This window comes from Phyllobates terribilis, unplaced genomic scaffold, assembly GCF_046119375.1.
Source record: "Phyllobates terribilis strain yellow unplaced genomic scaffold, ASM4611937v1 Scaffold_46__1_contigs__length_10046794, whole genome shotgun sequence".
NCBI classification, from domain to species: Eukaryota; Metazoa; Chordata; class Amphibia; order Anura; family Dendrobatidae; genus Phyllobates; species Phyllobates terribilis.
Window position 1 is genome coordinate 9,302,005 of NW_027362806.1, and position 21,533 is coordinate 9,323,537.

At 46.9% G+C, this 21,533-nt stretch overlaps 1 protein-coding gene across 1 annotated transcript in view; it reads right to left on the reverse strand.

The window, feature by feature from the left end:
• Positions 1–4,543: 4,543 nt before the first annotated feature.
• The window catches only part of LOC141191510 (microtubule-associated serine/threonine-protein kinase 3-like), a 46,040-nt gene continuing 29,050 nt past the window's right edge, over positions 4,544–21,533 (reverse strand). Inside the window, exons 2-14 of the mRNA XM_073661403.1 lie at positions 12,073–12,174; positions 11,852–11,921; positions 11,210–11,277; positions 10,932–11,017; positions 9,895–10,103; positions 7,823–7,961; positions 7,601–7,733; positions 6,135–6,300; positions 5,930–6,028; positions 5,565–5,687; positions 5,311–5,420; positions 5,118–5,209; positions 4,544–4,721 (exon numbers count right to left, since the gene is read on the reverse strand). Of these exons, the coding sequence (XP_073517504.1) occupies positions 4,544–4,721; positions 5,118–5,209; positions 5,311–5,420; positions 5,565–5,687; positions 5,930–6,028; positions 6,135–6,300; positions 7,601–7,733; positions 7,823–7,961; positions 9,895–10,048 (1,194 nt within the window). The 5' untranslated portion in view covers positions 10,049–10,103; positions 10,932–11,017; positions 11,210–11,277; positions 11,852–11,921; positions 12,073–12,174. The remainder of the gene's footprint in view (positions 4,722–5,117; positions 5,210–5,310; positions 5,421–5,564; positions 5,688–5,929; positions 6,029–6,134; positions 6,301–7,600; positions 7,734–7,822; positions 7,962–9,894; positions 10,104–10,931; positions 11,018–11,209; positions 11,278–11,851; positions 11,922–12,072; positions 12,175–21,533) is intronic.

Genomic DNA, 21,533 nt, shown 5'->3' on the forward strand with positions numbered 1-21,533 from the left:
TGTGCATTGATTGACGCAGCGAAGCGAGTAACCCCCAGTATGATGACTAGTGCTGCCTTACAATCTGTATTATTCTGTATATTATACTGGGTGTCATTCTCAGTATCTGTATTATTCTGTATATATACACTGCACAGTACCACTTCTCTTGTCCTGTATAGTGGATGTCATTCTCAGTATCTGTATTATTCTGTATATTACACTGCACAGTACCACTTCTCTTGTCCTGTATACTGGGTGTCATTCTCAGTATCTGTATTATTCTGTGTATATATACGCTGCACAGTACCACTTCTCTTGTCCTGTATACTGGGTGTAATTCTCAGTATCTGTATTATTCTCTATATTACACTGGGTGTAATTCTCAGTATCTGTATTATTCTGTATATATACGCTGCACAGTACCACTTCTCTTGTCCTGTATACTGGGTGTAATTCTCAGTATCTGTATTATTCTGTATATTACACTGGGTGTAATTCTCAGTATCTGTATTATTCTGTATATTACACTGGGTGTAATTCTCAGTATCTGTATTATTCTGTATATATACACTGCACAGTGCCACTTCTCTTGTCCTGTATACTGGGTGTCATTGTCAGTATCTGTATTATTCTGTATATATACACTGCACAGTACCACTTCTCTTGTCCTGTATACTGGGTGTAATTCTCAGTATCTGTATTATTCTGTATATATACACTGCACAGTACCACTTCTCTTGTCCTGTATAGTGGATGTCATTCTCAGTATCTGTATTATTCTGTATATATACACTGCACAGTACCACTTCTCTTGTCCTGTATACTGGGTGTCATTCTCAGTATCTGTATTATTCTGTGTATATATACGCTGCACAGTACCACTTCTCTTGTCCTGTATACTGGGTGTAATTCTCAGTATCTGTATTATTCTGTATATTATACTGGGTGTAATTCTCTGTATCTGTATTATTCTGTATATATACACTGCACAGTGCCACTTCTCTTGTCCTGTATACTGGGTGTCATTGTCAGTATCTGTATTATTCTGTATATATACACTGCACAGTGCCACTTCTCTTGTCCTGTATACTGGGTGTAATTCTCACTATCTGTATTATTCTGTATATATACACTGCACAGTACCACTTCTCTTGTCCTGTATACTGGGTGTAATTCTCAGTATCTCTATTATTCTGTATATTACACTGGGTGTAATGCTCAGTATCTGTATTATTCTGTATATATACACTGCACAGTGCCACTTCTCCTGCCCTGTATACTGGGTGTCATTCTCACTATCTGTATTATTCTGTATATTATACTGGGTGTAATTCTCAGTATCTGTATTATTCTGTATATATACACTGCACAGTACCACTTCTCCTGCCCTGTATACTGGGTGTAATTCTCAGTATCTGTATTATTCTGTATATATACACTGCACAGTACCACTTCTCCTGCCCTGTATACTGGGTGTAATTCTCAGTATCTGTATTATTCTGTATATATACACTGCACAGTACCACTTCTCCTGCCCTGTATACTGGGTGTCATTCTCAGTATCTGTATTATTCTGTATATATACACTGCACAGTACCACTTCTCCTGTCCTGTATACTGGGTGTCATCCTCAGTATCTGTATTATTCTGTATATATACACTGCACAGTACCACTTCTCTTGTCCTGTATACTGGGTGTAATTCTCACTATCTGTATTATTCTGTATATATACACTGCACAGTACCACTTCTCCTGTTCTGCTGAAGAAGAGGTGGCATTGGCTTTGGGGAGGGTCAGTACTGATGGGTTTATTATTTTCTATGTCTACAATCCTATGGTTAAATAAAAATTAATCCTGAACAACTTGTTTAAAGGGGTTATCTGAAGTTTGGAAATTGTCCTCTATCATTGGGATATGGAATAATTTTCTGATTGCTGGGGGTCCAACAGCCGGGACCCCCACTGTTTCCGAGAACCAGGGATCTGAAGAGCTCTGGGTGAATGGAGCGGTAGTCGATCATTCGCATTGCAGCTCCATTCACACGTGGCTTAATAAACATTCTCTCTCTCTCTCTTTCTCTCTCTCTCTTTCTTTCTTTCTTTCTTTCTCTTTCTCTTTCTCTTTCTCTTTCTCTCTCGTTTGATAGATATAAGAAAATCTCAATAAATATAGAAGTTGTTTTTTTTTTTTTTATTAGGGATAGGGTAGAAGGATAAGGGATGAACAAAATCAGGGACAGAATCAGTAGACAAAATCATAGTCAGGAAGAAATCCGGATCAGATACCAGGTGATCAGTAAAAAAGCCAAGTCAGGCGAGCAGTATGGATAGAGCGGAGCCTGGTGACAGAGGCATTACCGAAACAAGTCCGGGTAGAGGTGTTACAGTTAGAAGGCCACAGGTAGATGGTGAGGGTCCTTCTTTACAGGTCCAGCAGTGATGGTGGATCAGCTGTACTCCGCTAGATGCGGAGCTTTTCCGTCTTTTAGATGACACTTGGGCAACAGCGACAGCATGCAAATGCACGAGCTGCCCTAGATAATCCACGCCGGCAGGATGATAAGATCCGGCGGAAGATGGAACCTAAGAGAAGAGAAATACATACAATGTAAGTGATGGGACTCCATATTACATGATGCTACTGTGCGGTCAGTGTGGCCGGCCGGACAGCAGAGGAATCTTATTCACACAGATGTCCGGGGTCATTGTCAGCCATCATACATGTGACAATCCCATCACTGACAGATGACATCTGCTCCCCATGACTTATTCTCATCACTAACATCACACAACATGGAGATGATTCTCACACTTACCTCGTCTCTTTTTCCCCTTTTTCCCATTTTCTGAGTTTTGTTGGTCTATACTCAGATTCATTTCAGATTTTCTTTCCTCTTCAGTTGTAAATTCTGATGAGAAAGTAAAAAAACTCATTAAAGAAATATTCTTATAGGATCTGCTTTGTGTACTGTATATAGAAGAATTGTTCTAGTCCTGTCCCCTATAGTCCTGATAATCTGGCATTGCATTATTATAGGGCAGAATAAGTCCTATATACCGTTCATGACCTAATCTGAGGGGCATTAGATGTATCACTGATATGGAGCAGTAAGCGCCCTGTGTGCCGCCACGTGGTGCATCACTAATGAGCGATATTCTACTATAGGAGACGATGTCTTCTTATATTGAAGTGAGTTCCTGGATGCTAAAACGTATTTTACAGAATCCATGAAAACAATTCCTGGATAAAATTAAGGAACTAGAAATACAGTATGGGCCCATGGAAAATATAATTGGGATCCATGTAACCTGGACAACATAGGAGACCTAATACAGAAAAAACAAATATTTGAGCCTTGAAGTCAACATTCACCTTTTGATGCTGTACATATGTAGCACCCTGAGGATTCGGCTGCTACAGGGGTATTGCACCTCAACCCAGAGGTGTGATATTCCACTCCCGGGTAAGGATGGAGTGTGGAACTGAGCTCAGATAGACTGCATGCACTACATACATCCCATTCCAGAGGAGCAGGCCGACGGTACTCCCACTTAGAAATGTGCAGGTACAACCGAGCCTGTTCCTGGCTGGAGTGGGAGGGGGGTGGTACATCCCATGTAGTGTAGGGGCAGATAGGGGGAGCAGTCTGGGTAGTGATAGGAGCTCATTGGGTGCTGGTCACCTGAGCTCACACATAGAGGGATATATAAGGAGGGCACCAACTTAGATCAGGGTCAGACGCTGAGAACAAGTCAGTTGGAGAGGAGAGAGAAGGAAACAGCAGCCCTGGAGAGAGAGAGAGGAGAAAGAAAGAGAAAGACCCAGAGGGGGAAGACTGAAGGGACCCAAGAACCCAAATTAGAGCACCGGGTGAGGAGTCAGCACAAGGGTACCGGAACCCAAGCTGGTGGGGGCAAAAACATCCCTAGCCAGAGACCGGAGGCTGTGGGCAGCATCTGCCACGGCCACCCACTACATCCACCCTGAAGGCATACCACATGGAGGGTCAGGGAACCTAAGGCCAAGGGTTGCCCAACAGAAGGCCCGAGGGAGCTGGACCTAGGTGGATCACTGGTGGGGACGGCTGAAGAAAGGACAGAGGGAGAGCTCAGGGCCACGCTCCGGACTTGTTTGGGGGTTGGCCGGATCCAGGACCTGGTGGACGCAGCACGGCTCGGGTGGTCACTAACAGCTGGAGTGACCGAAACATCAGCAGTAAGTAAACTCCCTTAACTGCACAACCCGAGTCTGTCTTCATTGCCGGCTGCACCGCACCACCACAACCCCCATCCTCTGCGCCTGTCCCCTCTGAGGCTATACCCCTCCCGTTGGGGGTTATCCCACCAAGCTGCACATCCACCATCAGCCTCAGCGGACCCTGCTGCAGCGGCGGCCACAGTGACCGCATTACAACGGGTGGCGTAGTCGACACAAAAGAACTCTTATAACATCAGTAAGGACTGCCACATAACACATAGCTTGACGCCCTGGGCACGGGACCGGGTCTCAGCCGCTCGGAGACTACAACCCCCCATCTGATCCGGTGCCGGGTATTCCCCTCAAAAAGGAATATGTCCCAGGGGGCGCGTCACATACATACCTGATGATGGGGACGAGGAGGGCAAGCTGTTTATAGCATTGTCGCTATCAGATTCAGAAAGCGATTCTTTCTGCCTGTCAGGAAGAATCAGGGGGTCGGACCAGAAGACCCAGGAGGTAACTTCCAACTCTCCCATTCTATGATTTAAGAAAAACATGTAAATCACAAGTCAATGCAGAATAAAAGGGGTGGTCTCACTAGAAGAACACCGACTAGAGGGCCTAATAGGACATATGACTGTCATAGTGAGGAAGGTTTTATGCTCCAATCTACCTTCTATGGATCAGAGCGAAAAACAACTAGCAATAATGGCTGGCATGTAATACTACATCTCTCCTACAGTATGGGCAGCTCTAATACGCATGAATGGCTGCAATTATGGGCTATTATCACCAACGGTTTCTGAAGCCAAAAGCACAATGACCGCTAATCATTGAGGCTGAATTTGATATTATGGTATTTATGTCCTATATTATGTGTTGTGCATATATATCAGCCTGGAACTCCCATTAATGACCCCATAATCTACTCACATTTCTGAGATATTTGTATTGGTTGCTGGCGTACACTCTGGAGGAGACTTCTGGTCCTCATCATTCATCGTTCTGGTAGTGATGGTACAGAGCTAAACATGGACAAAAACAAGATATGAAATACTTTTTTTTACTTTTAGAGGTCTTTTTTGTTTCACATATTTTGGATTTATTGATCACATACGGTACTTACTTTAGAAAGCCTTTCAGAAGATGATGTAAAATTTTGGAAGTCAAGGTTCTCATTGTTCTCACTTGTACCCTCCTCATCCTCTGAGACCGAATGGTCTATTTCAGAGTGATCTACAAAAGTAATGAAGTATTATTAGAGGTTGTTAGTATAAAACAGGCGTCATTTATCACAATATTAGTGGGTACTGATTATTACATTTTATGGAAGACAAGACAAACAGCCGCTTAGTCTAGATGATGTCTTCTTCTACTTACCGATAAATAAGCTGTTGTCCACATCTGAGGCAAGCTGAGGAATGTACTCTGGCTTCTGACTTAGAAGGTTGTTAAAATCTAAGTCACTCAGGAATGGATGACTCTTGATCTCAAGTGATCCTCCTGGAAAAAGAACAAAACAAAAGTGATGTGGACATTGTCAGAGATTGCTTCACATCTGAACAGTTTAACTTAATCTGAATTAATGACATAACTGAGTCAACATGAAGGAAGAAGACTGAAAGTCATAGTGTGGAGAACTAGAAATGGACAATCTGATAGAGAAGTGTTGATCCTCAAGGACATGAGTGATAAGTGTGATAGGTGAATATTAATACTAATATGAATAGTATTATATCTCTTACCTGTCCCAAGTCTATCTGCAGGATTTGTTCTGAGCAGCTCAGTAATCAGGTTCTGTGCATTGGGAGTAGGAGCGGAATTACAATCCCAAATTATGTCACCTGTTATACAGAAAATAAAATCTCTTTACTGGACTGTAAGCTAAAGCAAAGTAAACACCTAAACCAATGTAACTGATCAAAGCAATGGTCGGATCATTCCACTTACCAATGACAATCCTGTCATAAAGCTCAGCTACAGAATCTCCATCAAATGGTACAGATCCCGTGAGAAATTTATGTAGGATTATCCCCATTGACCACCAGTCAACAGGTCTTCCATAGCCTTCTTTGAGGATGACCTCTGGGGCGATGTAATATGGGGTGCCACATAACTGGAAAACAACAGAAGATAAAGATGAAAATGATAAAATGGTTATTATAACACGTTCTCGCCATAAAAACACAATGACAAAAGATAAAATATCAATGGAAACGTTCTCTAGAAATGAAGAATGTAGAGAAGACACAATAGTGTGAAGAGATTTGTAAAGAAAAAAAAACATATGCCAAAGGCAAGGTGAACAGATGGGGTATATTAGTTAACCAAATACCAAAGCAAAACAAAGAAAACCCCTTAAAATAGAATCTTTAATAGCTACATTTAAAAGCACCCATATCAATATATGAAGACAAAATGCATAAAATGTACAATATATGGGTAGTGGGATAAACGTAGGATAATTGACATGCAGGCTTGCCCTAGAGATCCCAAATGGGCTGATATCCCGCCTGCCAGTGGAGGTTGACACCCTAGCTAATCGGTTTGGCGCCCCCCCTCCACATCGGCACTCCCTCCGTGACGCTATCCACCCCTAGACAGACATACACATATACAGATAATGATGAAAGGCAGACAGTCATGTCGCTGCTAACATGCTGAATGAAAAAAAGGCAATATTCAATGTATCAATTATATGGAAACAGGGAAGCTGATATAATGTAGTTCCACTAGTACAGATAGGATATCAAATGCACCAATCTATACACAATTCAGTATGATATATAAACCATCATTCAGAAGCCTATTATAGATACATAAAGTACATTAGTGCTGGCAATTACGGGCAACAAGAACAATATTATAAAAGCACGTGTGCTCAATTAACGGTAAACATAGGAACATAAATATGTCCAAAGTAGTAACAAGTCACCTATATAATGACATTGAGCATGAAGATAATAGTCTAGGACAGACGGTACATATAGACAACCTCAAAACCACCCTGGCTAATCTATAATCAGGACTGATCTACACAGGACACGTCCAAATGTTGGGACAGAGCATTATCCAGTGTGCGAATTACAAAAAAAGTTGCCAAAAAAGCATTTTAGTCAGCAGTAACCAGAGGACTTATCTGTAAATTGTCCCAACACGTTTCTCCCCCTCCTAATTTGGGGTTCATCAGGGGATCATATTAGGAGATAGCCACAATGAGTCAGTGGACAGACGCGGGAGATAAATACACCCCGATCGGAGAATACTGCTGCCGCCACATTTTATGGATTTTGTCTTTATATATTGATATGGGTGCTTTTAAATGTATCTATTAAAAGTTATATTTAAGATCTTTCTTTGCTTTGGTCCTTGGAGATTTGTAAAGAACAAGCTAAATTCCTGTAAGTGTTACCCACCTCACGGTCCAGGAACTCCCTGGTGATGTCCTCCGCTAATTCCTTGTAGGTGTTGGTTTTTGGTATCATGACACCAACTTTTGAAATCCCAAAATCGGTAACTTTTATGTGTCCAGCAGATGTAATCAGGAGGCTGTGGAAGAGAAGATGGTTTTAGCCTCACAGACCGTATGATAATAAATGATAACTTCCCCCCTTTATTATACTACGAGGGGCACTTACTTATCCGGCTTCAGGTCTCTGTGCACCACACCGTAGCTATGGAGGTATTCCACAGCAAGAACCGCTTCTCCAAAGTATAAGCGGGCCAAGGGGACAGATAGAGGACCCCTGGTGCTTAGGAGGGTCTCACAGTCACCACCTATAGAAGAAAGGAAATATGACCGGTGTGTGGTTTATACAGCAGATCACCATGATGTATAATGGGAAGTGAGCAGAGACATTGGGATAGGAGAGAATATAAACAGATATAATGTATAGTGCGCATAATATTAGTCTGAATCGATGGAGAAATGTCGTCCATGTAACTAATAACATAAAGTGATGTCACATCTCGTCTACAGCTGGAGATACTGACATGCTCAGTGCGGACTTACAGGGAGATCACACAGTGGCGGACAGAGAAATCTCAGGGCCCCATAGCAAAAGTTCTAACTGCACGCCCCTTCAAAAAAAACCCTTACTGAAGCCAATCGATGTTCTCAACAGCAATACACCTTTTATAGCCATTTTAGCATATGATGCTCCCAAAAATGCCCCCACCCACAGACTGAGTTAGATATCCCCACAGTGAAATCTTAATCCAGTTTCACCTTACAGATATAATGTAGCACCTGTCTATAATGTCCCCACTCAGTATGAGGCCAGTCACAGCCCCCTACTCAGTATAATGGCGCCCACAGCCCCCCCTACTTAATATAATGGCCCCCATAGCCCCTCAGACAATATAATGGTCTCCACCACTGCCCACTCAGTATGATGGCCCCCAAAGCCAATCAAACAGAATTAGGATCCCCACACAGAATAAGGACCCCCACTGCACACCATTCAATATGAGGACCCCCAGGGGGTGTAGGGGCATGTACAGTCACCAACTCAATATAGCGGCATTCACAGTCCCCTATAGCCCCTCACACGGCACACCATTCAGTATTATGGTACCCACAACCCTCAATTCTCAGTATTATGGCTTCCACCAATCTCGCAACTCAGTATTATGCCCCCACCAGCCCAACAACTAAGTATAATTGCTCTCACCAGCCCCACCACTCAGTATTATGGCCCTCAGCAGCCCCACCACTCAGTGTTATTGCCCCCAACAGTCCCTCCACTTAGTAGTAAGGCACACAATAGCCCCACTACTCAGTATTATGGCCCCCACCAGCCTCAACACTCAGTATTATGGCCCTCACCAGCCCCACCACTCATTGTTACGGCCCCTACCAGCCCCACCACTTAGTAGTAAGGCACCCACCACTCAGTACTACCACCTCCACCAGCCCCACCTTTCAGTATTATGGCCCCCACCAGTATCAACACTCAGTATTATCGCTCTCACCAACCCCACTACTCAGAATTATGGCCCTTATTAGCCCCACCACTCAGTGTTATGGCCCCCACCAGCCCCACCACTTAGTAGTAAGGCACCCACCAGCCCCACCATTCAGTACTATAGCCCCCACCAGCCCTACCTCTCAGTATTATGGCCCCCACCACTACTTAGTGTTATGGCCCCCACCAGCCTCACCATTTAGAATTATCGCCCTCACCAGCCTCACCACTCAGTATTATGGCCCCAACCAGCCCTACTACTCAGCATATGGTCTCCACCTGCCCCATCACTCAGTGTTATGGCCCCCACCAGCCCCACCTGTGCAGTGTAAGTACTGAGACTCCACACTACAGATGCAATATTGTGGCGTCATCGAAGAACCTGCAGTACACGGAGTCTCAGACCCATCTGCGGAGGCTGAATGGTGGATTTAGGAACCTTTGGCTCCCTGATCCACCATTGTTTTCATCGGTATTCATATTCTGACAATGTGAATACCACTGAAATTGTGATGACAGGTGGTGGAATGGGGCCCAGTGCCGAGTGGTGCCAGGCCCGATCTGACTCACTGGCACCATAGCACTGCTGTACACAGATCAATGAATTTCCAGGCATCTTGGTAATAGAAAACCTACAGTAAACGCACTGTGAGGATGTAACTGTCCTAATTATCCTAATTATAAGAGCAGTGATAAGATGTAAGCAGACATGGGCTGAATATACTACAATATACATGTCCTACCTCCTACATACTCCATGACCACACACAGGTGAGATTTTGTTGGAAAGGAGCAGAGCATGGAGACCACGAAGGGACAATCTGCGAATGTTAGGATGTCCCTCTCCAGAAAGGCCAATGCCACTCTTTTTGGAGTGTTCAGGTTTCGCTTGAACATTTTCTTCAAAGCAAAGATCTGGTGTGAGTCTTTATGGTGCGCTAAGTAGACGGCACTGGAGAGAAAGAGAATCAATGGTTAGAATGAATCTTTACTACAAGAACATCTATAGAAGTCATTATATAATGTTTTGTACTAATGTTTAATGCTAGAAGTCTGTCCGTCACTGGAAATCCATGTCTAGAATTTGATAAAAGATCACTACATAGATCACCTATGGGAGGTGTCCACAATGCCACGTCCGCCGGAGCCCTCACCCAGGTCACATTACAGATGAGAGAATCTACTGAAATTATTCTTGGGCAGATTCACTACATTAGACCAGTAGATACGATTCAGTGCAAATAAAAGTTGGTCCAAATTAAAAGTGCTCCAATTGCCATAACATGACGTTAATTATGCTCCCGCATACCCCAAGACATAACAACATAATAAATGGAGGGGAGCGAAGGAGTTACAAAAAATGAAACCCATTATAGCCACTTGTCCTCTGTGCCAGTCTTTATTGCTGAGACCAGGGAGTAGACTCACATGGTCATGGTGGAGGTTGGGGGGTGCAGATGTCATTGATGAAATTTCGTGTCACCCCCTCACTTGACCATGTGTTGCCAATTACTCTTATCAGTTCGCTAATGGATTCCGAAAAGAACAGACCGGTGCGGAGGAGGGGGAAGCTCTGATGGGGGTGGCAGTGTAAGAACAGATGAGGGTCTAGGACAGGCAGGTGTAATATATTATTCTATTTTAATCCCTTTCCTTAATAGTTTGTTTTCCTACAGATCATATAATTTCCCTATGATAACACTGAAGGGAAGAGCACAGAGTCTGGAGCATTGTCATTGGGAACCTTGAGAAATGTGGATTATGCCAACAGAAAACTCACCCAAAACTTCCACTGCTGATCAGTTTGGATGTCCCATAGTCGCTCTTATGCGGCTGTCTTGACGGGGTCAATGATTTGATCACGCTCTATAAAAGAATAAGAAATTATATAAAGATATAGAAGCTGCTGGAAAAAAGCTCCAGATGCAAAAACGTCTCCCTTCTGTCATCTCCTCTTAGAATAGAGACATCCCATGGTTATATGGGGGACAATACTGGAGGTGTCATTCCCACCCCATAATCTGGTGATACACCGACATCTCTCTCCATGATACTTACACCGTCAGATTCTTGGATCTCCGGGATCTCACAGATTCTACTGTCAGCATCCGCCAACACAGTTGTTTCTAAAAGAGTGAAAAAATGATGAAGAAATAAAATGTATTAGACGATATTAATCCTACATATATATTACAACAATATAACTCAGACATGACAAGATGTCTGTAAATGGGAATAATACTTATTATATAGGGATTCTAAATATGAGAACGTACGGAGCATCCATGAATAAACGTAATGGAAATGATGAAGGACTCCCCCAATCATCACATGAATGAGGACCCCCCCACCCTCGCTGTACATGTGAGTGATGGTAAGAGAGCTGAAGCGTAGGAGCCATATGCAGATTATCCTGGAAGTGCACTGGGGGCGTGTCACAGTATGGATTTCTTCTTCCACGCCCCCAGTGCACTTCCATGCTGATTTGTATACGGCTTCTACATTAGATTTCCCTTGACTGAGACATTGGATTTCTGCAAAAAATTATTACAGAGAAATGGCCAGTACAGTCATTCCACAATATGCAAAAATGTGCTGACAGGTTCCCATTACACAGAATATACAGAGTAAATGTAAGATTATTCCCTGTTCTCTATAATATCTGGATATTTCTTGTAGGAGGTCGGGTGATCGGCTTACCTGTAGTCAGATCGCTGTTCAGTCCCGGGATTAGATTTTGCTCGTCTTTGGTGTCGCCTTCTGCTGTTTCCTGGTAGATATAATATATATAATTAACATGTGGAACCTTACACTAAATCATCACATAGATAAATCAGGAAGGACTAAACCTGCATTTACAGATGCAGCCAATTGTAACTGTACAAATCAGACGTGTGCTAGAGAAGATGACGGCTCCTTACCAGGCGTTCCGAGGAGCGAGCCGGACGCTCCAGTACACACAGGACTTTTTCGGCCAGGTCTTTAATAAAAGCCAAATCTCCATATTGAGATCTTTCTTCAGCCTAAAAAGGGGAAAAGAAACAAAAAGGAAAATTTTGAGATGAGAAAGGTCACAATGGAGGAGGCCGCCATTGTATGTGACATTTGCTCCTCTCTGCAGATACAATAACTCTGCGGACTCATCGTGTTTTATATTGGAGGAAAGAAACTTCTATCCCACCATTATCTATAATATAACCAGGGATGGGTCCTTCTTTCCGAAGCCTCTATAGACTGCGCAAGCGCACTGTACCTGCACAATGTGGCCGCAGACAGAAGAACACATCCAGACCGGGAGGCGGACGGGGATGGAGGAGGAGTGTGGTGCCAGAAATAGAGGTATGCATCATTTCATCATGGCTATGGGGGGTCTCCTGCTAAAAGTGGGGAGGCTATGGAGGCAGTGGCGTACCGCAGGCCACGCCACTGCTATGGGGCCCGTGAGCCGGGGAGGGGGGCCCATAGCAGTCGCCTGCACCATGTATGCCCCACATCGGGGCCCTTGCAACAGGCTCCGCTCCCAGGCCCGGCGTTAGCACCCGGGCAAGTGCCAGGTCCCTGAGCAGGCAGGGGGCCCCACTCCGCTCAGGGCCCCGGCACAATACTTACCTCTCCCCGTGCCTCCGCAGCTCCGGTGTCTTCCGCGTCCTGTGCTGTGACGTCTCAGGTTAGAGGGTGGGATGACGTCTTTCCACCACACCCTCTGCTGAGCAGTCACAGTGCAGAGCGGGAAGACAGCGACGCTGAGGAGTCCGGAGCAGAGCAGCGGCAGCAGGTGAGGTGAGTATGTCATTTTTTTTTTTTTTTAATGTATGGAGGCCTGGGGCCCATACACTATATAAGGGCTCGTACACTGTATGGAGGACTATATGGGGGCCAGTATTCTGTATGGAGGACTATATGGGGGCCCATACACTGTGTGGAGGACTATATGAGGGGCAGTATTCTGTAGGGAGGACTATATGGGGGCCCATACACTGCGTGGAGGACTATATGAGGGCCAGTATACTGTATTGAGGACTATATGGGACTATATGGGGGCCAGTACACTGTATGGAGGACTATATGGGGGCCAGTATTCTCTATGGGGGCCAGTATTCTGTATGGAGGACTATATGGGGGCCAGTATACTGTATGGAGGACTATATGGGGGCCAATACACTGTATGGAGGGCTATATTGGGACCCATACACTGTGTGGAGGACTATATGAGGCCAGTATTCTCTATAGAGGACTATAAGGAGGCCGGTATACTGTATGGAGGACTATATGGGGGCCAGTACACTGTATGGAGGACTATATGCAGGCCAGTATACTGTATGGAGAGGACTATATGGGGGCCAGTATTCTGTATGAAGAATGTCTTATACTGTGTGGAGGACCATAGGGAGTGCATTATACTGTGTGGAGGACCATGGCGAGTGCATTATACTGTGTGGAGAGGTGTGGGGCCATTATACTACATGGAGGGCTGTGTGGGGGTCACAGTTGAGGGATCATACTGTGTTGGAGTCACCATACTTTGCCTTGAGAGTTGAGGTGGGGTACGGTAGAGTCATTATACTGTGCATGTGGAGGAATTCACCATGGGGGTAACATACTGTGTTTAGGGGGGGCACTGTTGTTGGCATCATACCTTATGGGGAAATAAAAGAGGAATCTAGGACTTCAGCAGGAGAAAAATTACTGTGTAAAGGCTGGAAAGTTATGAGATGTGCTCTTCCTTGACCCCCGACAATTTTCACTTTTTTGGAGGGGCTCCATTTAGCGCTTCTGCTATGGGGCCCCATGATTCCTATGTACGCCCCTGTATGGAGGTCTCCTGCTGGACATGGGGAGGCAATGGGGGTCTCCTGCTGGATGTGGGGAGGCTATGGGGTCTCCTGCTGGATATACGGAGGCTATGGGGGTCTCCTGCTGGACATGCAGAGGCTATGGGGGTCTCCTGCTGGACATGCAGAGGCTATAGGGGTCTCCTGCTGGACGTGAGGAGGCTATGGCGGTCTCATGCTGGACATGCGGAGGCTATGAGGGTCTCCTGCTGGACATGCGGAGGCTATGGGGGTCTCCTGCTGGACATGCGGAGGCTATGGGGGTCTCCTGCTGGACATGCGGAGGCTATGGGGGTCTCCTGCAGGACGTGCGGAGGCTATGGGGGTCTCCTGCAGGACATAGGGAGGCCATGGGGGATCTCCTGCTCGATGCGTTGAGGCTATGAGGGTCCCCTGCTGGATGTGGGGTGGTTATGGGGGTCTCTTGCTGGACATGGGGAGTCTATGGGAGTCTCCTGCTGGACGTGCAGAGGCTATGGGGGTTTCCTGCTGGACGTGGGGAGGCTATGGGGGTCTCCTGCTGGACGTGGGGAGGCTTTGAGGGTCTCCTGCTGGACCGGGGAAGGCTATGGGGGTCTCCTGCTAGACGTGCAAATGCTATGGGGGTCTTCTGCTGGACGTGGGGAGGCTATCGGGGTCTCTTGCTGGATGTGCGGAGGCTATGGGAGTCTCCTGCTGGACATGCGGATGCTAAGGGGGTCTCCTGCTGGAGGGGTGGAGGCTATGGAGGTCTCCTGCTGGACGGGTGGAGGCTATGGGGGTCTGCTGCTCGACGTGCAGAGGCTATGGGGTCTCCTGCTGGACGTGGGGAGGCTATAGGAGTCTCCTACTGGATGTGGGGAGGCTATGGGGGTCTCCTGCTGGACATGAGGAGTTTATGGGGTTCTACTGCTGTACATGGGGAGGTTATGCGGTATCTTGCTCAATGCATTGAGGCTATGGGGGTCTCCTGCTGGACGTGTGGAGGCTATGAGGGTCTCCTGCTGGACGTGAGAAGTCTATGGGAGTCTCCTGCTGGACGTGCAGAGGCTATGGGAGTCTCCTGCTGGACATGCAGAGGCTATGGGGGTCTCCTGCTGGATGTGAGGAGGCTATGGGGGTCTCCTGCTGGATGTGCGGAGGCTATGGGGGTCTCCTGCTGGACGTGTGGAGGCTATGGGGTCTCCTGCTGGATGTATGGAGGCTATGGGGTCTCCTGCTGGATGTATGGAGGCTATGGGGGTCTCCTGCTGGACATGCGGAGGCTATGGGGGTCTCCTGCTGGACATGCGGAGGCTATGGGGGTGTCCTGCTGGATGTATGGAGGCTATGGGGGTCTCCTGCTGGATGTATGGAGGCTATGGGGGTCTCCTGCTGGATGTGCGGAGGTTATGGGGGTCTCCTGCTGGATGTGTGGAGGCTATGGGGGTCTCCTGCTGGACGTGGGAAGGCTATGGGGGTCTCCTTCTGGATGTGGGGAGGCTATGAGGGTCTCCTGCTGGACCAGGGGAGGCTATGGGGGTCTCCTGCTGGATGTGCGGAGGCTATGAGGTTCTCCTGCTGGACATGGGGAGGCTATGGGGTCTCCTGCTGGATGTGTGGAGGCTAAAGGGGTCTCCTGCTGGATGTGGGGAGGCTATGGGGTTCTCCTGCTGGACATGGGGAGGCTATGGGGGTCTCCTGCTCTATGCATTGAGGCTATGAGGGTCTCCTGCTGGATGTGGGGAGGTTATGAGGGTCTCCTGCTGGACCACGGGAGGCTATGGGGTCTCCTGCTAGACCTGCGGAGGCTATGGGGGTTTCCTGCTGGACGTGGGGAGGCTATAGGGGTCTCCTGCTCGATGCATTGAGGCTATGGGGGTCTCCTGCTGGATGTATGGAGGCTATGGGGGTCTCCTGCTGGATGTGCGGAGGTTATGGGGGTCTCCTGCTGGATGTGTGGAGGCTATGGGGGTCTCCTTCTGGACGTGGGAAGGCTATGGGGGTCTCCTTCTGGATGTGGGGAGGCTATGAGGGTCTCCTGCTGGACCAGGGGAGGCTATGGGGGTCTCCTGCTGGATGTGCGGAGGCTATGAGGTTCTCCTGCTGGACATGGGGAGGCTATGGGGTCTCCTGCTGGATGTGTGGAGGCTAAAGGGGTCTCCTTCTGGATGTGGGGAGGCTATGGGGTTCTCCTGCTGGACATGGGGAGGCTATGGGGGTCTCCTGCTCTATGCATTGAGGCTATGAGGGTCTCCTGCTGGATGTGGGGAGGTTATGAGGGTCTCCTGCTGGACCACGGGAGGCTATGGGGTCTCCTGCTAGACCTGCGGAGGCTATGGGGGTTTCCTGCTGGACGTGGGGAGGCTATAGGGGTCTCCTGCTCGATGCATTGAGGCTATGGGGGTCTCCTGCTGGATGTGTGGAGGCTCTGGGGGTCTCCTGATGGACGTGGGGAGGCTATGGGGGTCTCCTGCTGGATGTGGGGAGGCTATGAGGGTCTCCTGCTGGACCGGGGGAGACTATGGGGGTCTCCTGCTAGACGTGTGGAGGCTATAGGGGTCTCCTGCTGGACGTGGGTAGGTTATAGGGGTCTCCTGCTTTATGCATTGAGGCTATGGGGGTCTCCTGCTGGATGCAGGGAGGCTATGGGGGTCTTCTGCTGGAGGTGGGGAGGCTATGGGGGTCTCCTGTTGGAGGTGGGGGGCTATGGGGGTCTCCTGCTGGAGGTGGGGAGGTTATGGGGTTCTCCTGCTGGACATGGGGAGGGTATGGGGGTCTTCTGCTGGACGTGGGGAGGCTATGGGGGTCTCCTGTTGGAGGTGGGGAGGCTATGGGGGTCTCCTGCTGGACGTGTTTAGGCTATGGGGGTCTCCTGATGGACATGGGGAGGCTATGGGGGTCTCCTGCTGGACGTGGGGAGGCTATGAGGGTCTCCTGCTGGACCGGGGGAGACTATGGGGGTCTCCTGTTAGACGTGCGGAGGCTATAGGGGTCTCCTGCTGGACGTGGGGAGGTTATAGGGGTCTCCTGCTTGATGCATTGAGGCTATGGGGGTCTCCTGCTGGACGTAGGGAGGCTATGAGGGTCTCCTGCTGGATGTGGGGTGGCTATGGGGGTCTCTTGCTGGACGTGGGGAGTTTATGAGAGTCTCCTGCTGGACGTGGGGAGGCTATGGGGGTCTCCTGTTGGAGGTGGGGGGGTTATGGGGTTCTCCTGCTGGACGTGGGGAGGTTATGGGGGTCTCCTGCTGGACGTGAGGAGGCTATGGGGGTTTACGTGTGCGCATACTACGCTATCCGGCTGCATTTTATTGAAGAAACTCTATGTGTGAATTCGCAGACACAGTCTTTAAAAAAATGGTGCCGAAATTGTACCAATAAAAATGCTTGTCACCAGGGTGTAGAACGGGTTCAATAGCTAGTTATCTATATGGAGAAGTTTTGTGCGGAGCGTCCGCTATTTACCTGCTGCAGTAATGTCCTGATGTTATGAAGTAAATCCGTCACATACTCTGAGGTGAGATGACCTTGTTGGTGTTTGGTCAGGCAGTTCCTTACTAGCTGCACCACCAGCCGGTGAGTGAAGCTGAGAACGCCATCGGGTGGTAGAAGCACAATGTTAGGGCGATTGTTGATAAGAATACCCCATAGTGCTTGTACCTGAAAATTATCCAGAAAAAATCCGGCCATAGTGAGAAACTGTAAGTGCGCTCAGTAACTAGCTATGGAGCCAAAATGGCACCCGCTACCCTGTGTACATTGTAGAAGTAGTGACTGTGAGCTGTGATGTCATAATGGGCGAGCATCACCAGTGATGTCATGATAGAATCTTGTGATAGAATCTTCAAGAGGCGACTCTGCACAAACAGATGCTGCCGAGCAATGTGTACAGTGGAAACTCCATAGAATAAAATCCATCTCCATGTTATCATGACCGTTCTCTTTTATTTCCAGTTAGAACACAACCAGTATAAGGGTATGTTCACACGCTGCATTTTTGCAGCATTTTTTGTTCAACAAAAACCAAACTGGTGGCAGGAAAAACACTGAGTAAAATACGCACGTTTTTGCTGTGTTTTTAATTGTTTTTTTTCTCATTCATTTGAATTGGTGAAAAACGCTGCAACGGCCCTAAAAGGATTGACAAGCTGCAGAATACAAAAAACACTAGAAAAGAAACGCAGCATGTGAATGAGACTTCAGAAATCTCATTCACTAAGCTCGTACTTTAAAGTGCAGTGTTATTGCCGCAGAAAAACAGCCAATTGTGAACACACCCAAAAGATATACTCAGTCATATGGGAAATAATGTGTAGGTTTATTCCTCATTTGTCTTTTTTTTCTCCATAGAACATTTTAGTTTACTATTAACAACTGTGACAAATATTGAAGGTATTGAAGAATTAATAAAAAGTGATAAATCATTTACATCATTGTCATTGATCGTTGTGTCTTTATAAAGTTCAATCCTTTACCTTGTTGTGTTTAGGTCGCGAGATCGTGCAGCTGCAGGAGCGGTGAGCCGCTGTCAGAGTCGGCCAGACTCCCTATAAAGCCGGTTTCACACGTCCATTTATTTCCAGTACCGGAAAGGAAAAAACGGTACCAGAGATATGTCACACGTGTGGCAACAGTGTGCCGCATCAGGATGACACGTACCGGCACCTGGGAATTAATAATAATAATAATAATAATAATAATAATAATAATAATAGTTTATTTTTATAGCGCCAACATATTCCGCAGCACTTTACAAATTTTAGGGGGGACTTATACAGACAATACAGAATAAGCATATCTCATATCGAACGGAGTGAGGGCCCTGCTCGCGAGCTTACAGTCTATGAGGAAGTGGGGGAGACACAAAAGGTAAAAAGTACATATATTGTATAATGCAGCCTTGATATACTGAATAGGATAAATAATAATACATGGACTGGTCGCCAGCCAGTATGTGTGCAGTCCTGACAGAGGCTTTTATGTGCATGGTTGGTTTGAACCCGAAGTTGAAGAAGATTTTAATATGGGGGAAAGCTGGGATGGACAGAGTGTGTTTAGGTGATACGCCAGTCTAAAGAAATGTGTTTTTAGGGTTCGCTTGAAACTGTGGGTATTGGGAATTAATCGAACTGTCCTGGGTAGTGCATTCCAGAGAATTGGCGCAGCACGCGAGAAATCTTGGAGACGGGAGTGGGAAGTTCGGATTATGGAGGATTTTAGTTTCAAGTCATTTGCAGAACGGAGGGCACGTGTAGGGTGGTAGACTGAGACAAGGGAGGAGATGTAGGGGGGTACTGAAGCATGGAGCGCTTTGTGGGTAAGCGTGATAAGTTTAAAACGAACTCTATATTGGATGGGCAACCAATGCAATGACTGGCACAGGGAAGAGGCATCTGAGTAGCAGTTGGCGAGGAATATGATCCTGGCTGCTGCGTTCAGGACGGATTGGAGAGGGGAGAGTTTAGTAAGAGGGAGACCGATTAGTAGAGCGTTGCAATAGTCAAGACGAGAATGAATAAGAGCGACAGTAAGAGTTTTTGCCGAGTCAAAGGTGAGAAAAGTCCTGATTCTTGAGATGTTTTTGAGGTGTAGATGACATGAACGAGCGAGTGATTTGATGTGAGGAGTGAAAGAAAGATCTGAATCAAAAATGACCCCAAGACAGCGGGCTTGTAGCTGGGGAGTAATGGTTGAGCCACAAACGGAGATGGCAATATCGGGCACAGGTAGATTAATGGAGGGAGGAAAGACGAGTAGTTCAGTTTTTGACAGATTCAGTTTTAGGTAGAGGGAGGACATAATGTTAGACACAGCAGAAAGACAATCACTGGTCTTTTGTAGTAATGCAGGGGTGATGTCCAGAGCAGAGGTGTATAATTGGGTGTCATCAGCATAGAGATGGTACTGAAAACCGAATCTACTGATTGTTTGTCCAATAGGAGCGGTGTATAAGGAGAAAAGAAGGGGGCCAAGGACTGATCCTTGAGGAACCCCGACAGTAAGAGGAAGTAGGGAGGAGGAGGAGCCGGCGAAAGACACAGAGAAGGAGCGGTCAGAGAGATAGGAGGAGAACCAGGAGAGAGCAGTGTCCTTGAGGCCAATAGTGCGGAGCATAGTGAGGAGGAGCTGGTGATCCACAGTGTCAAATGCTGCAGAGAGATCCAGGAGAATCAGCAGGGAGCAGTGACCATTAGATTTAGCTGTTAGTAGATCATTAGAGACTTTAGTGAGGGCAGTTTCAGTAGAATGTAAAGAGCGGAAACCAGATTGTAAAGGGTCAAGAAGAGAGTTGTCTGAGAGATAGCGGATTAGACAGGAGTGGACCAGGCGTTCCAGGAGTTTAGAGATAAAGGGAAGATTGGAAACAGGTCTGTAGTTGGCCGTGCAGTTCTGGTCGAGGGATGGTTTTTTAAGTAATGGTTGTATGCTGGCGTGTTTAAAAGAAGAGGGAAAGATACCAGATGAGAGGGAAAGGTTGAAAATTTTAGTTAGGTGAGAGGTGACAGCTGGAGCAAGGGACTGAAGGAGATGTGAGGGAATAGGGTCACTGGTGCAGGTGGTAGGGCGAGAAGATGCAAGGAGCCTGATCACTTCATCTTCCGTGACTGGTTCGAAGTCAGAAAATGAGCAAGATACAATGTGGCGGGGGGGAGCATGCATAACATTTGGGGATTGGGAGAAAATTTCCTGTCGGATATGGTCAATTTTTTCTTTGAAATAGTTAGCCAGATCGTCAGCGCTGAGGTCGGTGGTCGGGGCCTGTGCTGTTTGATTGAGGAGAGAATGAAACGTGTCAAAGAGTCGTTTAGGATTATTGGAAAGTGAGATGATGAGGTTGTTAAAGTAGGTTTGCTTGGAGAGGTGAAGGGCAGAGTTATATGTTTTCAGCATAAATTTATAGTGGAGGAAATCTTCGGGCAGATTGGATTTTCTCCACAGCCGTTCAGCGCACCTGGAGTACCTCTGGAGAAGACGTGTTTGAGGCGTGTGCCAGGGTTGTCGCCGTCTATGCCGAATTGTTCTTTGTGTAGGAGGTGCGGCTTCATCCAGGGCGCATAGCATTATTTTGTTATAATGCTTCAATGCAGATTCGGGACATGAGAGGGAGGAGATTGGGGCCAATGATGATTGCAACCTTTTTATAAATTTCTGGGTGTTAATGGCGCGTAAATTTCTATAAGTGTGGACGGTGGGAGTGTCTTGAGTAGAGTCACAGTTCTTGACAGAGAATGAAAGAAGATTATGGTCAGAGAGTGGAAGGGGAGAGTTAGTAAAGTCATGTACTGAGCAAAGCCGGGAGAAAATCAGGTCCAATGTGTTCCCGTCCTCATGTGTAGGAGAATTAGCAAGCTGTGAAAGGCCGAAGGAGGAGGTTAATGATAAAAGATGCGTGGCAGATGGGGAAAGAGGATCGCCAATTGGGATGTTAAAGTCTCCCATGATTATCGTGGGGATGTCGCAGGATAGAAAATTTGTAAGCCAGGCAGCAAAGTGATCCAGGAATTGACGGGGGGGACCTGGGGGGCGATAGACAACCGCCACTCGCAGGGAGAAGGGCCGGTAGAGTCTGACTGTGTGGGCCTCAAAGGA